Below are 12,656 nucleotides of genomic sequence, written 5' to 3'. Positions count from 1 at the left end.
TGTCGATTGGGCTTATACTCACTGGAGTTTAGAAGATTGAGAGGGGATCTCATCGAAACCTATAAAATTCTGTCAGGCCTGGACAGACTAGATGCAGGAAGGATGTTTCCGATGGCCGGGGAGTCCAGAACCAGGGGTCATAGTCTAAAGATAAGGGGTAAGCCATTTAGGACTGAAATGAGGAGGAATTTCTTCAACCAAAGAGTGGTGAACCTGTGGAATTCTCTGCCACAGAGGGCGGTGGAGGCCAGTTCATTAAATATATTCAAGAAGGAGTTGGATATATTTCTTAAGGCTAAAGGGATCAAGGGATATGGGGAGAAGGCAGGGACAGGGTACTGAATTTGGATGATCAGCCATGATCTCATTGAATGGCAGAGCAGGCTCGAGGGGCCGAATGGCCTACTCCTGCTCCTATCTTCTATGTTTACCTATAGGGAAATGCGTTAGCTGCACTCTGCTCCTTTCCTAACAGCCCAGCTCTGATACAGTGAATTCTGCATTGGGAAATGTGGGTCTAAGTTCAGGCTCTACCACCTCTTGAAGAAAGTCAGGAACACAGGTCTAGAAATGTGTTAACACCTGAGTTACAGGCAAAAAACTGACACCTAAGCATCCAATATGGTGGATGACGTGTGTGCACACATTCCCGCGGAAGTGCGCCACCTGCTATTTTGGTAAAGATCCAGGGCCCATGCCTGTAACAGGGGTTTGTTCCTTTGCATATGCAAATAGGGGGCCTAACACCTGTTTGAGTCCCCCTTCCCAAAATTGGGCAGCCCTAAACACATCCAACAGCAGGCCAGCTGCATTTAGGATAACCTCTAGCTTCTGACGTGCGCTCCCAGCATACCACCTACTTCAAGCCTGAAAACAAATTTCCAGCCCATAGTGTCTCAATTAGGGTTGTCACGCGATCAGTTTTTCACCGGATGAGCTGGATTCTTGAAATTGTCACACGTTGCTGGATGACCATCTTGACCATAAAGAGGCGTGTGCAAGTGCACTGAAGCGATAGGCCCCTTGATTTTCCCTCCTTGCCAGTTGGGAAGCTCCTGACTACTGCTTAATAATGATACAAACCAAATTTGATATCCATTATGTAAAGGAATCTGTGTTTGACCACATAGAGGCACAGCACCGCATATCCAGATTTTTCAAATTATAATTTAAAAAAATGCTCACTGTGTCACCAGTCAAACTGTCAAATGGCAGCAATTTCAAAATTGCAGCTTTGCTGGTGAAAAACAGATCTGATGGTAACTCTCGCCCCAGTTTGCTGTATCACTAATTATTCAGTGTAACGTGGCTAAATTCCTTTTTGTCAGATAAAACATGATAAATTTCAACCCCCTATGGCATTCAGAAAATTAATAAATGTGAGGAATTATTTTACAGTGACAGGTATTTAATAAAATACAATTGAAATTACATGGAATTGGAATTACATAGGGCTAAATATTTGAGGGCTTTACGCCACCCGTTACCGGCAAAAAATAGCAAAGAGAGCAGTTTCGTCAACTGGTGACAGGTTCTGTGGCGTCCTCCATTTCCCCAGGCCCAGCAGCACTGCTAAAATCCATCACCCTGCAAATTAAAATGAGGGAGAGGTGACATCAGTCAGCATGCAACACCGACTTAACGTCACCATGGCGCACTTGGACCTTTGCGCTGAGCTCAACGCTGGGTCCTAAGCTCGCCATGTAAACCTAGCATGCAGCAGACTGACAGAGGCGCTGTCAGCACCCCTTAAAGGGACACACACATCTTTCAGGTAAATTTGCATTTAAGCTTTTGGGCTGGGTTTCTTTTTATTTTATTGAAGCAGTGGCTTGCTGCAATACAGGTTAAAAGTTTTTTAAGTGTGTAGGGAGTGCTGCTGGGTGCTTGCAAGGTCTCGGATGGTAAAGGAAGGCCTCTGAGAAGACAGAAAATGCTGCAAATACTCAGCAGGTCAGAACATCCGTGGAGAGAGAAAAACAGAGTTCACGCCTCAGGTCAAGATGCTGCCTGACCTGCTGAGTATTTCCAGCATTTTATGCTGTCATTTCAGATTTACAGCATCTGCTTGCAGAGGGAAGAGGAAGACACAGGAGAGGAATAAGCCGAAGAGGAATAAGCCGAAGAGGAGGAAGCCGAAGAGGAGGAAGCAACCCAGACAGCCCCTTTCTGGTCGGGATATCTGGGATAGAATCATCTGCCCGCTGTACCAGTGACCACAGCCCCAATTCTCATTTTAACATTTGCCCCACACCTTACCTTCCCTCTGTTACTGACCATCACAGCATCCTCTTTGGCATGCTGCTGAAATAAAAGCCACCACAAAGCAAACTTTCCAATCCAACTTTATACATCTATCCATCCAATATGACATCAAGAAATCAATTCATCACCCTTATGCATTCTTGCGTGTGCCTTTGCCTATTCTACTGATGTCACGCAGTTCTACCCCAGTGGTTGCAGCATGGCTGGTGGAAGGCTGCTGAATTTCAGTGGGGAACACTGCAAATAGCCTTGCTGATCGATCTTGAGGAGCTGGTGGCTGGGAGTGTCAAATCGAGTGATGATGTTTCTTCTTCTTCACTCTCCTCTTCCTATTCTTGGCCAATCACTGGGTGGGCAGGCTACAGTTCTTGGGTGTGTGAAATGAGGAAGGCACAAGGGTGGAGTTGTGATGAGGGGAGGGCAGGAAAGCAAGAGGTGCATGCCAGAAGGAGGATAACGTATGAAAATACCAACATCTTGTATCCTTTCAGCCCCACTGCTGGCCAAGGGCTCAGCCATGCCCCTGCCAAGAATGGCCTGCAGTATCTCCTCCAAGGGGGTGAAGTGAGACTAGGAATGGGAGGTGTGCCTTGGGATTGGTGCAGATTGTTGTTAGGTGAGTGATTGGGGGTGCAGTTGGTAGGATACAGCTTTTGAAGATGCATTCACTGACTTTGGCCAGTGGCCTGAGTTCATGAAGCTTCTTTGGGCACTTGAGCCATGTCGCGGGGATGACACTGCTGGCAGTGATGGCCTCGGTGATCTGGTCCCACATCATTCTCTCTGGAGGGCCTCCTGGCCCCTGTGGGTACAGGACCTCTCTTGCAGTGTTGACCCCCTGCACAAAGCTGGAGTGCTGTGTGAGAGACCCTGGGTGCCCCTTCCCTGGCTTGCTGAGCTATTTATGTTAGTGCTGAAGCACTTTTCCCATTTTTTGAGGTTCGGAAGGGAATTCAGCTTTAATACTGAAGACTCACATTTGAGACTTTTTAATGTTAATTTCTTTTCTAAAAGGCAGTAAGGGCTGAAAACTGCATTTTTTCACTTAATTTTTATTTGTATTAGTTCAGAAGACATTGCCCTTTTAATACATTGCCCTTTTAACTTCCTACAATGCTTAGCGAACTCTATTGCCTTGCTTCCAGCTGGATCGCCACTCCTGGACGGAAACTTCAACTCCCATGCCTGCACTAACGCCACCAGGAGGGCGTTACATGGTAAGTTAGTGCTGGGCTAAAAATCTTTAGGCCCCTGCGCGCATTTTTAGCATGGAATAAAAGGGATAGTGGCAGCATGGTTATGAAATTGTATAAATGACAGGAAACAGAAGTAGTGATGAACAGTTGTTTTTCGGACTAGAGGAAGGTATACAGTGGTGTTCCCCAGGGGTCGGTACTAGGACCACTGCTTTTCTTGAGATATATTGGCCCAGAAATTTGGGTCGGAGGCTTCCCGCGGGTGTAAGCCTCCGACCTGCACTTACCTTGTGCACCGGCTGTTGAGCTGTGGGCCCGCGTGGGATTCCAATCCTGGCCTCCTCCAACTGCTGGCAGTTAGTGCGATGCGTCCCCTGAGATCACGTGGGCCATGGAGAGCCAATGGCAGCAGGGAATGCTTCATTCATAAGTTGGACAGGAAGAGCTGTCAAACCTATAAATACTATAAGCCCCAAAACATCACTAAACATTCAAATAATTTTTTTTAAAAACATTACGACCTAGAAATTCAGTTGTTTGCGCCAGCCGCTAGCGCCTTAGGAGGAGGAGATGTTGGGCGCTAGGCGGCTAGCGGCCGGGCGCAGTGCGATCTGCGCCTCTCCCCAACTTCAGTAAAGATTTAGCGGCGGCGCAAAGCCTTTGCGCGCACTCAGCTGCGCGCGCAGATCCTGACGTCATTTCATCGTGCAACGCCCTTTGTTCGCCCCAAACCGGAAATTCAGTGGCGCCGCCCTATTGTGTGCCTGGCGCCCCTAGCGACTGGTAGAGGGGAACGGTTCTCAGTCGATGCGGGGGACGCAAATTAAAGGGCACTCCTCCTGCAGTAGAAAAGGCAGCCTTTTTGCAACACTCCTTCTTTGTGAGAGACGGATCTTTGCAGAGAGACAAAGGTAGAGAGCTTTCTGGTTTGGCTCAACACTCGCACAGGTACTTGTGGCTTCAGGCCACAGCTTTGCACTTGTCTTTAACTTCAGAACCATAGCATTGATTGGAAACATATAATGGGGGCTGCAATGGGTGCAAACGTTGGCCTTCTCCATAGTCCTGGGCGTTGTACAGATGAAGCAGCAGTGGTCAGGTCTTGCTTCAGGGCTGCAGTGTGCAGGGCGTGGCAGGCAAACAAATCCACCCTCCCCCTTTAAGAGCTCACCGGCGCCAGAGTGTCTGCCGTCAATCAGCAACTCGCCGCACCTGCGCTGCGCCCGCCCTCGGGGGTATCGCCCCGGGCCGCCGGCTTAGCGCCTAATGATAGTCGTGCATCGCCTGTTTTAGCGCAGCAGCAACCTCTTGGGGCGATGCGACTGAATATCGGCGAAGGTGGCGCGAACTTGCGCCGGGCGCAAACTTTAGCGGCCGCCCGACTGTAGCGCCCCAAACGTGGCTATACTGAATTTCTAGGCCTACATTTTTAAAATAACTATAAATTACATGAAATAACTATTTTAAACAATAATTTAAATTTTTGAATAAATTAATTACATTTTTTAACGAGGCTAAAAATAAACTTACCTTTCTTTAAAGTATTTAAAAATAATAAACCTGTGGAAAAAATGTTTTAATTTTAATTAATTCACCACTTACCTTGCGCCTGCTTTTTAAAACTGTAACTGCTGGAGACTTACCCTCCCGGAGAACCCTGCAATAAAAACGTAAGTTCGATGCGCACGCGCTGCCTCTCCGGCGCACACGTTCGACCTCTGAACCCCTTCTTTAAGGGAACGGAAGTTTCGGTTTCCCGTGCATGCACGAAACCGGCACTTCCATTGGGCCTACGGGTGAGTACCCCGTGCGTACTTACCCGTGGAGACCCGAATTTCTGGGCCATTAATGACTTGGACTTGGGTGTACAGGGCACTATTTCAAAATTTGCAGATGACACAAAACTTGGAAGTATAGTGAACAGTGAGGAGGATAGTGATAGACTTCAAGAGGACATAAACAGGCTGGTGAAATGGGCGGACACATGGCAGATGAAATTTAATGCAGAAAAGTGCGAAGTGATACATTTTGGTAGGAAGAATGAGGAGAGGCAATATAAACTAAAGGGTACAATCCTAAAAGGGAGAGACCTGGGGGTGTATGTGCACAAATCGTTGAAGGTGGCAGGGCAGGTTGAGAAAGTGGTTAAAAAAGCATACGGGATCCTGGGCTTCATAAATAGAGGCATGGAGTACAAAAACAAGTAAGTTATAAAACACTGGTTCGGCCTCAACTGGAGTATTGTGCCCAATTCTGGGCACCGCACTTTAGGAAGGATTCGAAGGCCTTAGAAAGATTGCAGAAAAGATTTACGAGAATGATTCCAGGGATGAGGGACTTCAGTTACGTGGATAGATTGGAGAAGCTGGGGTTGTTCTCCTTAGAGCAGAGAAGGTTGAGAGGAGATTTGCTAGAGGTTTTCAAAATCATGAGGTCTAGACAGAGTAGATAGAGAGAAACTGTTCCCATTGGCAGAAGGGTCGAGAACCAGAGGACATAGATTTAAGGTGATTGGCAGAAGAACCAAAGGCGACATGAGGAAAAACTTTTTTACGCAGCGAGTGGTTAGGATCTGGAATGCACTGCCTGAAAGGGTGGTGGAGGCAGATTCAATCGTGGCTTTTAAAAGGGAGTTGGATAAGTACCTGAAGGAAAAAAATTGCAGGACTGCGGGGAAAGGGCAGGGGAGTGGGACTAGCTGAAGTGCTCTTGCAAAGAGCCGGCACGGGATCAATGGGCCAAATGGCCTCCCTCTGTGCTGTAACCATTCTATAGTGCTTTGTCCATTTTCAGCAGCCGTTAACCCGAGGCCGCGGTGACAGCAGCAACTCTCGTGGCGGCTACAAATTTTTAGCCCATAGAATTTACAGCACAGAAACAGGCTATTCGGCCAACTGGTCTATGCCAGTGTTTATGCTCCACACGAACCTTCTCCCACCCGACTTCATCTATCCTTGAGTACTGCGTACAGTTTTGGTTTCCTTATTTAAGGAAGGATATACTTGCATTGGAGGCAGTTAGAGAAGGTTCACTAGGTTAATTCCAGAGATGAGGGGGTTGACTTATGAAGAAAGGTTGAGCCTATATTAATTGGAATTTAGAAGAATGAGAGGTGATCTTATTGAAACATATAAGATACTGAGGGGGTTCAACAAGGTAGATGCAGAGATGTTGTTTCCCCTCATGGGGAAATCTAGAACTCGGGGGCACAGTTTCAGAATAAAGGGTCGCCCTTTTAGAACTGAGATGAAGAGGAATTTCTTCTCTCAGAGGGTCGTAAATCTGTGGAATTCTCTGCCCCAGGGAGCCGTGGAGGCTGGGTCATTAAATACATTTAAGGTGGAGATAGACAGATTTTTGCAAGATAAGGGAGTGAAGGGTTATGGGGAGCGGGCGGGGAAGTGGCTTTGAGCCCAAGATCAGCCATGATCTTATTGAATGGCAGAGCCGGCTCGAGGGACCAAGTAGCCTATTCCTGCTCCTGTTTCTTATGTTCTCATTTTCTTTACCCTATTTGCATATCCTTCTATTCCTTTCTCGCTCAAGTACCTATCTAGCTACCCCTTAAATAAGAACATATGAACAGGAATCGGCCTTTCAGCCCCTCAAGCCTGTTCCACCATTCAATTAGATCATTGCTGATCTGTATCTTAACTCCATCTACCTGAACTTGGTTCTGTAACTCTTAATACCCTTACCCAATAAAAAGCTATCAATCTCAGTTTTGAAATTTTCAATTAACCCAGCCTCAACAGCTTTTTGGGGAGAGAGTTCCAGATTTCCACTATCCTTTGTGTGAAAAAGTGCTCCCTGACATCACCCTGAATGACCTAGCTCTATTTTTAAGGTTATGCCCCTTGTTCTGGATTCCCCCACCAGAGGAAATAGTTTCTCTCCTATCTACCCTATCAAATCCTTTAATCATCTTAAACACCTCAATTATATCATCCCTTAATCTTCTATATTCAAGGGAATACAAGTCCAGTCTATGCAACCTGTCCTCATAATTTATCCCTTTTAGCCCCTGTATAATTCTGGTGAATCTGCACTGCACTGTCTCCAATATCCTTCCTGAGGTGCGGTGCCCAGAATTGAAAGCAGTGCTCCAGATGTGATCTAACTAGAGCTCTGTACAGCTGTAACATCACTTCCACCCCTTTGTATTCCAGCCCTCTTGAGATAAAGGCCAACATTCCATTAGCCTTTTTAATTATTTTTTTGTAGCTTTTAGTGATTTCTGTACTCGGATCCCTAAATCTCTCTGCTCGTCCACAGTAACTAGCTTCTGGCCATTTAGAAATAATTTGAGCTATCTTTTTTAGGTCGAAAGTGGATGACCTCAAACTTTCCCGCATTTAACGCCATCTGCCACAATTTTGCCCACTCACTTAATCTATCAATGTCCCTTTGGATGCATCGATTAGCCTATTAAAAATGGCTAAAGATACATTTAGCCCAGTAGCGAATACTAAAAAGCACACTTCCAGCAGGTGTCAGTTGGATATTGATCAGGATTAGGAACCTTGGTCAATTTCTTTCCCTCGCTCTTTAGCTGAGGGACTCTGAGCATAACACCACCACCACTGACACACACTGGATATGAACCAACTCTACAGCTCAGTACTACCCAGTATAGTGTATTTGGCCACTGAACCAGTTATGGAGGTGGGGAGGTTCACATTAAATGGCCTCTGATAAAATACAGGATAATGCTGATCTGTAAAAGCTTCAAATCTCAGAATCTCTGGGTGGGGATAGCTGGCTGCAAGTAAATCTGTTTCAAAATATTGTTCAGAGTAGAATTTTTAAAAATGGTTGTATGGAGGTGATGGACTGTATGCATGTAGAGAGGGTTAAGGAGGTATCTAATAGAAGTGTTCAAAGGATTTGTGAGGGTAAATAGTGAAAGATTAGGTCCACTGCTCAGTAAATTGGTAACAAGAGAGCATAAATTTAGGATTGGTACTAGCAGCATAAAAGGAGAAGTTAGAAGATTTCTTTTCTTGGAAGATGGTTATTAAAATACGGAATATAAAGTGACTATTGAAATGAAGTCAATCACAACATTTTGTTATGTATTGTGTGTTCTATTGTGTGTTCTCCTCCCACCTGTGGTGGCGCTGTCACAGGAGATAAATGGTTGGGTGTTCTCTTGGTTAAGTTTAGCTCTCTTTGTTCGGAACTTTCCAGAACTTCCTTTCCTTCCAATAAAGCACTTCATGTTTGAATCTCTGAGTTCTGAGTCCTAAATTGTGTCTAGGTAGAAAGGTACCGACACAACACATTTAAGAAGGAGTTAGATTAACAAATGGGGTCTGAAAATCCACAGTCCTTCCGATGCACTCCTACCGTAAATCTGGTGGGATTGCAGCCAACCTTCCCTGCCAGTTTTCGCGAGGCCTTGTTTGGGGTGGAACTGCCATCCACCCTAAGAAAGGCTACCCGCATCAGTGAGGGCATGGCTGGAGGGGTACTCCTGGGCAAGGAGTTTCCTCGGCCCCAGTCTAGGAATATACCAGTAATTTGGCCCCCACCCCTTTCCTGAAAGTCTACCGGGGTCAGCGGCAGTGGTTTCCAGTAGCTGCATCTTGGCTGGCTTTTGGGGCCTTGAAAAAGAAAAAAATATTAAAGGATACAAGGGACGAGCAGGGAAATGGGATTAGAGCTCTGATGTGGAACTAGCATGGGCACAGGCTTGGTGGGCCAAATGGCCTCCTTTCGTACAGAAATTTCTACGATTTTATAAGTGTGTAGCCATCTCCAACTTAAGGGAGAATGAACTGTACGGATTTGGCTGACAGTGTTTATGTTCATGTCTGCACAATCTGGCAGCACATCCATCTTTAGTTCGTGTTTTCCTTAGAGGTAATTTATAATTATTTGTATATTAATCAGCACAGATTGTGCTTACCACATGGTTCATGAATGCAGCTCCCATTCCAACACCCCTGATAACATTGTGGTGTTATTGTGAAATGAGGCAATACGCAGCAATACATCACAAGGTTCAGGGAGATAAATTGGTTCGGTACAACATTCTGCATTCCCTCAGTTTTATGTATCATTGTGCCACAGTTATTTATAATATATAAAAGCTATTCCACTAATTGCTACCTTAACAACATAAGAGGCTTTGAATAATAAATGAAATAAGTATATTTCTTCTTAAATGCCAAAATATGTAGAATCACATTTTTATTGCATTTATTTTCTTTTTCTTCTCTCCCTTCAGTGCCACATAGATTGAGGGCAGACAGACAATGCTTGATCTGGTTATTAAAAAGTGTGATTAAGAGACCTGAAGTGAGATATCCCTTGATTTTCCCTCGTTTCCACTACATAAATATATTAAAATTTGCAAATCCACATTCTTTGGCACTCGTTAAGTAATAGATTAATTCCACCTATTACCTGGAAGCCCTACGTTAGGCAAGGACACGGATCCCTATATGGTTGGGAAGCTCTTGGCAACTGCCAAATGCTGATACGAGCTGAGTCTGGTCCCCATTATGTGTAGGAAGCTGTGTGTGACCACTCCAAGCTCCTCCAGATTGTCCAGTTTTTCAAATTAAGTTTTGCATAGGAGGGACCGATTAGCAATCTCAGAGACTTATTTAGCAACAGACTCCATCTTCAGATGCTGCTGTGGAACTTGTCAGTGGAGCCATGGGCTCTTTTATTGGCTGAGACTGCTGGTGCTGATGGTGCGTGCGAGTCAAAGGGACGGTGTTGTACTTAAACCACCAGAGGGCAGCAAATATGTTCTGTACAACTCAAATATACACAGTAGTTTTTTTTACAAATGGAAGGTGCACAAACTCAACATGATCTTTAGTTTTACTTTCTTAAAATGGCCAGACTAGGTACCACCCTGAGTGCCAGTGATGTGTACCAACCTGCAGAATTTCTGCTCCTTTCTAAGGGAGCGATGTTGGACTGAGGAGATGCACTGAATGGGGTGTGTCATGGATCACTACTGGGGCCCTTCCTGTTTCTAATCCACGTGAACATCCAGAAATGCATTGCGAGTTTGTTAAATGTGCAGATGATACTAAGCTGGAGGGGGGCACCGTCACCTCTGATGAGGCAGCCAAAGAATTATAACAGTGTGGCAAAGCCACCAAGAGACGCTTGCAGTAATGTATATAATTGCCTTTAACAGGGGCTTGTTACCTTTAAGTGTTTGCTCTGTATAAACAGCGCGGGTTCGGTAAAATGGTGATCCAGCGCGATGACGTCATCACGCAGGTCACGTGACGTTCCCAATGGCGGGAAACGTCATGATGTCAGAGGGGAGAGGCGTTCCCTCTCTGTCCTCGTGGAACCAGTTGGTGTACAGACCTGTATAGAGTTTCTCCTGTGTTTTTGTTTGTAACTTTTACTAGTGCATTAAACCATGTTTGGTTAACTGCTAATTTCAGCCTCAGTACTTTCGTTAGGAGTTCAAGCACTCCTACATTGGTGACCCCGAATCCTCGCGGACGTTCTTTGCGGCGGAAACGGAACGCAGGGCCATGATGGAAGCCAACGCAGTGGCTTTGAAGCTCCCCCAATTTTGGGAACAACAGGCGGCCTCCTGGTTCGTACAAACGGAGGCGCAGTTCGAGCTCTGCAACGTCGTGCAGGATCAGACCCGTTATCTTTACGTGGTCTCCGCACTCGACAGCTCGACGGCGTCGAGGATCATCAGCCTACTGGAAAACCCCCCGACCACCGACAAGTATGTCGCCATTAAGGCACGGCTAATGCAGGTATTCGGCCTTACAAAGGCAGAGCGCGCACGCCACCTACTCACGCTGCCCGGGTTAGGAGACTCCAAACCTTCGGAGTTGATGAGCCTGATGCTCACACTCCTGGGGTCTGAACCGCAATGTTTCCTGTTCCGCGAACTGTTCCTCAGTCAACTGTCCGAACAGGTGCAGGCGGCCCTCGCCAGATCGGACGCCGGGGATTGCATAGTGCTTGCCGAAGAGGCGGATAAAATATACGCGGTCCAACAACGATTCTGCGCCGTCGCGAGACGCCCCGCCCCAAAGGGCCCTGCCTCGACGCCTCCAACAACCGGTTTCTGTTATTACCACGCTCGGTTTGGCGTGAAGGCCAGAAGCTGCCATCCGCCTTGCAGTTTCGTGCCCAAAACACCGAACAAGCAACTGCGCGTCAAGAACACCGACTCCGGGGCGTGCCCCACGGCCACGATGGCGATCAGCGATTCCGGGAAACTACTTTAATTAACCGACTCCATCTCGGGCCGTCGTTTTTTGTGCGACACAGGGCGCAGTGCAGCATCCTTCCCGCGTCAGTCCTCGACCTTCGGTCCGGCAGGCGTGGTTCCCCCCTCCAAGCTGCCAATGGGGGTGCGATTCGTACTTGCGGGACACGGCGGGTCCAGGTCTGCTTCAGTGGCCAACGCTTTGTATGGGACTTCGTCACCGCCAAAATTTCACAGGCACTCCTAGGCGCCGACTTTTTATGCGCCAACGGCCTGTTGGTTGATTAAAAAAATCGTCGGCTCGTTCACGCTGCCGCGCTCGACTGTATTCCCTGTGTGCGCGGCACGGTCGCACCGCACTCGGTTTCCTGCGCTCGGCCACTCTCCGACGCTTTCTCCCGCCTCCTCGGGGACTTTCCAGAGCTGACTAAGCCCACCTTCTCGGCTTCGACCACCAAACATAGGGTGGAGCACCATATAACGATGACCAGCTCTCCCGTCTATGCCAGGGCACGGCGGCTAGAGCCCAGCAAGCTCGTGGCTACTAAGGTGGAGTTCGCCGCCATGGAAAAGTTGGGGATTATTCGCCGGTCGAATAGTCCCTGGTCCTCGCCTCTCCACATCGTCCCTAAGCCCGGGGGTGGATGGCGGCCCTGCGGCGACTACCGGCGCCTCAATGATGTCATGACCCCCGACCGGTACCCCATACCGCACATACAGGATTTCTCCGCACATTTGGCGGGGAATTCGATCTTCTCCAAAGTCGACCTCGTCCGTGGGTACCATCAGGTACCGGTGCATCCCCAGGACGTCCAAAAGACAGTGGTCATCACTCCTTTTGGCCTGTTTGAGTTCCTCCGCATGCCTTTCGGACTTAAAAACGTGGCGCAGGCATTCCAACGCCTAATGGATTCGGTGCTGCGGGATCTCAAATTTTTGTTCGTCTATCTGGATGACATACTGATCACCAGCGCCACAAAGGA

At 47.3% G+C, this 12,656-nt stretch overlaps 1 protein-coding gene across 3 annotated transcripts in view; it reads left to right on the top strand.

Moving 5' to 3' along the window:
* LOC147122798 (uncharacterized) overlaps positions 1 to 12,656 on the top strand; it is a 412,926-nt gene that overhangs the window by 142,897 nt on the left and 257,373 nt on the right. The window contains exon 6 of one of the 3 annotated variants that reach the window (XM_086011022.1): positions 3,411 to 3,482. The exons of the other annotated variants lie outside the window; for them this stretch is intronic. Coding sequence (XP_085867148.1) covers positions 3,411 to 3,482 — 72 coding nt within the window. The remainder of the gene's footprint in view (positions 1 to 3,410; positions 3,483 to 12,656) is intronic. 3 annotated transcript variants of the gene reach the window in all.

The sequence above is a fragment of the Somniosus microcephalus genome, chromosome 2 (assembly GCF_052327205.1).
Source record: "Somniosus microcephalus isolate GS21.2 chromosome 2, FLI_Smic_1.0, whole genome shotgun sequence".
NCBI lineage: Eukaryota > Metazoa > Chordata > Chondrichthyes > Squaliformes > Somniosidae > Somniosus > Somniosus microcephalus.
Note: the sequence above shows the minus strand (reverse complement) of the source record. Positions and strands in the feature narration are given on the sequence as shown.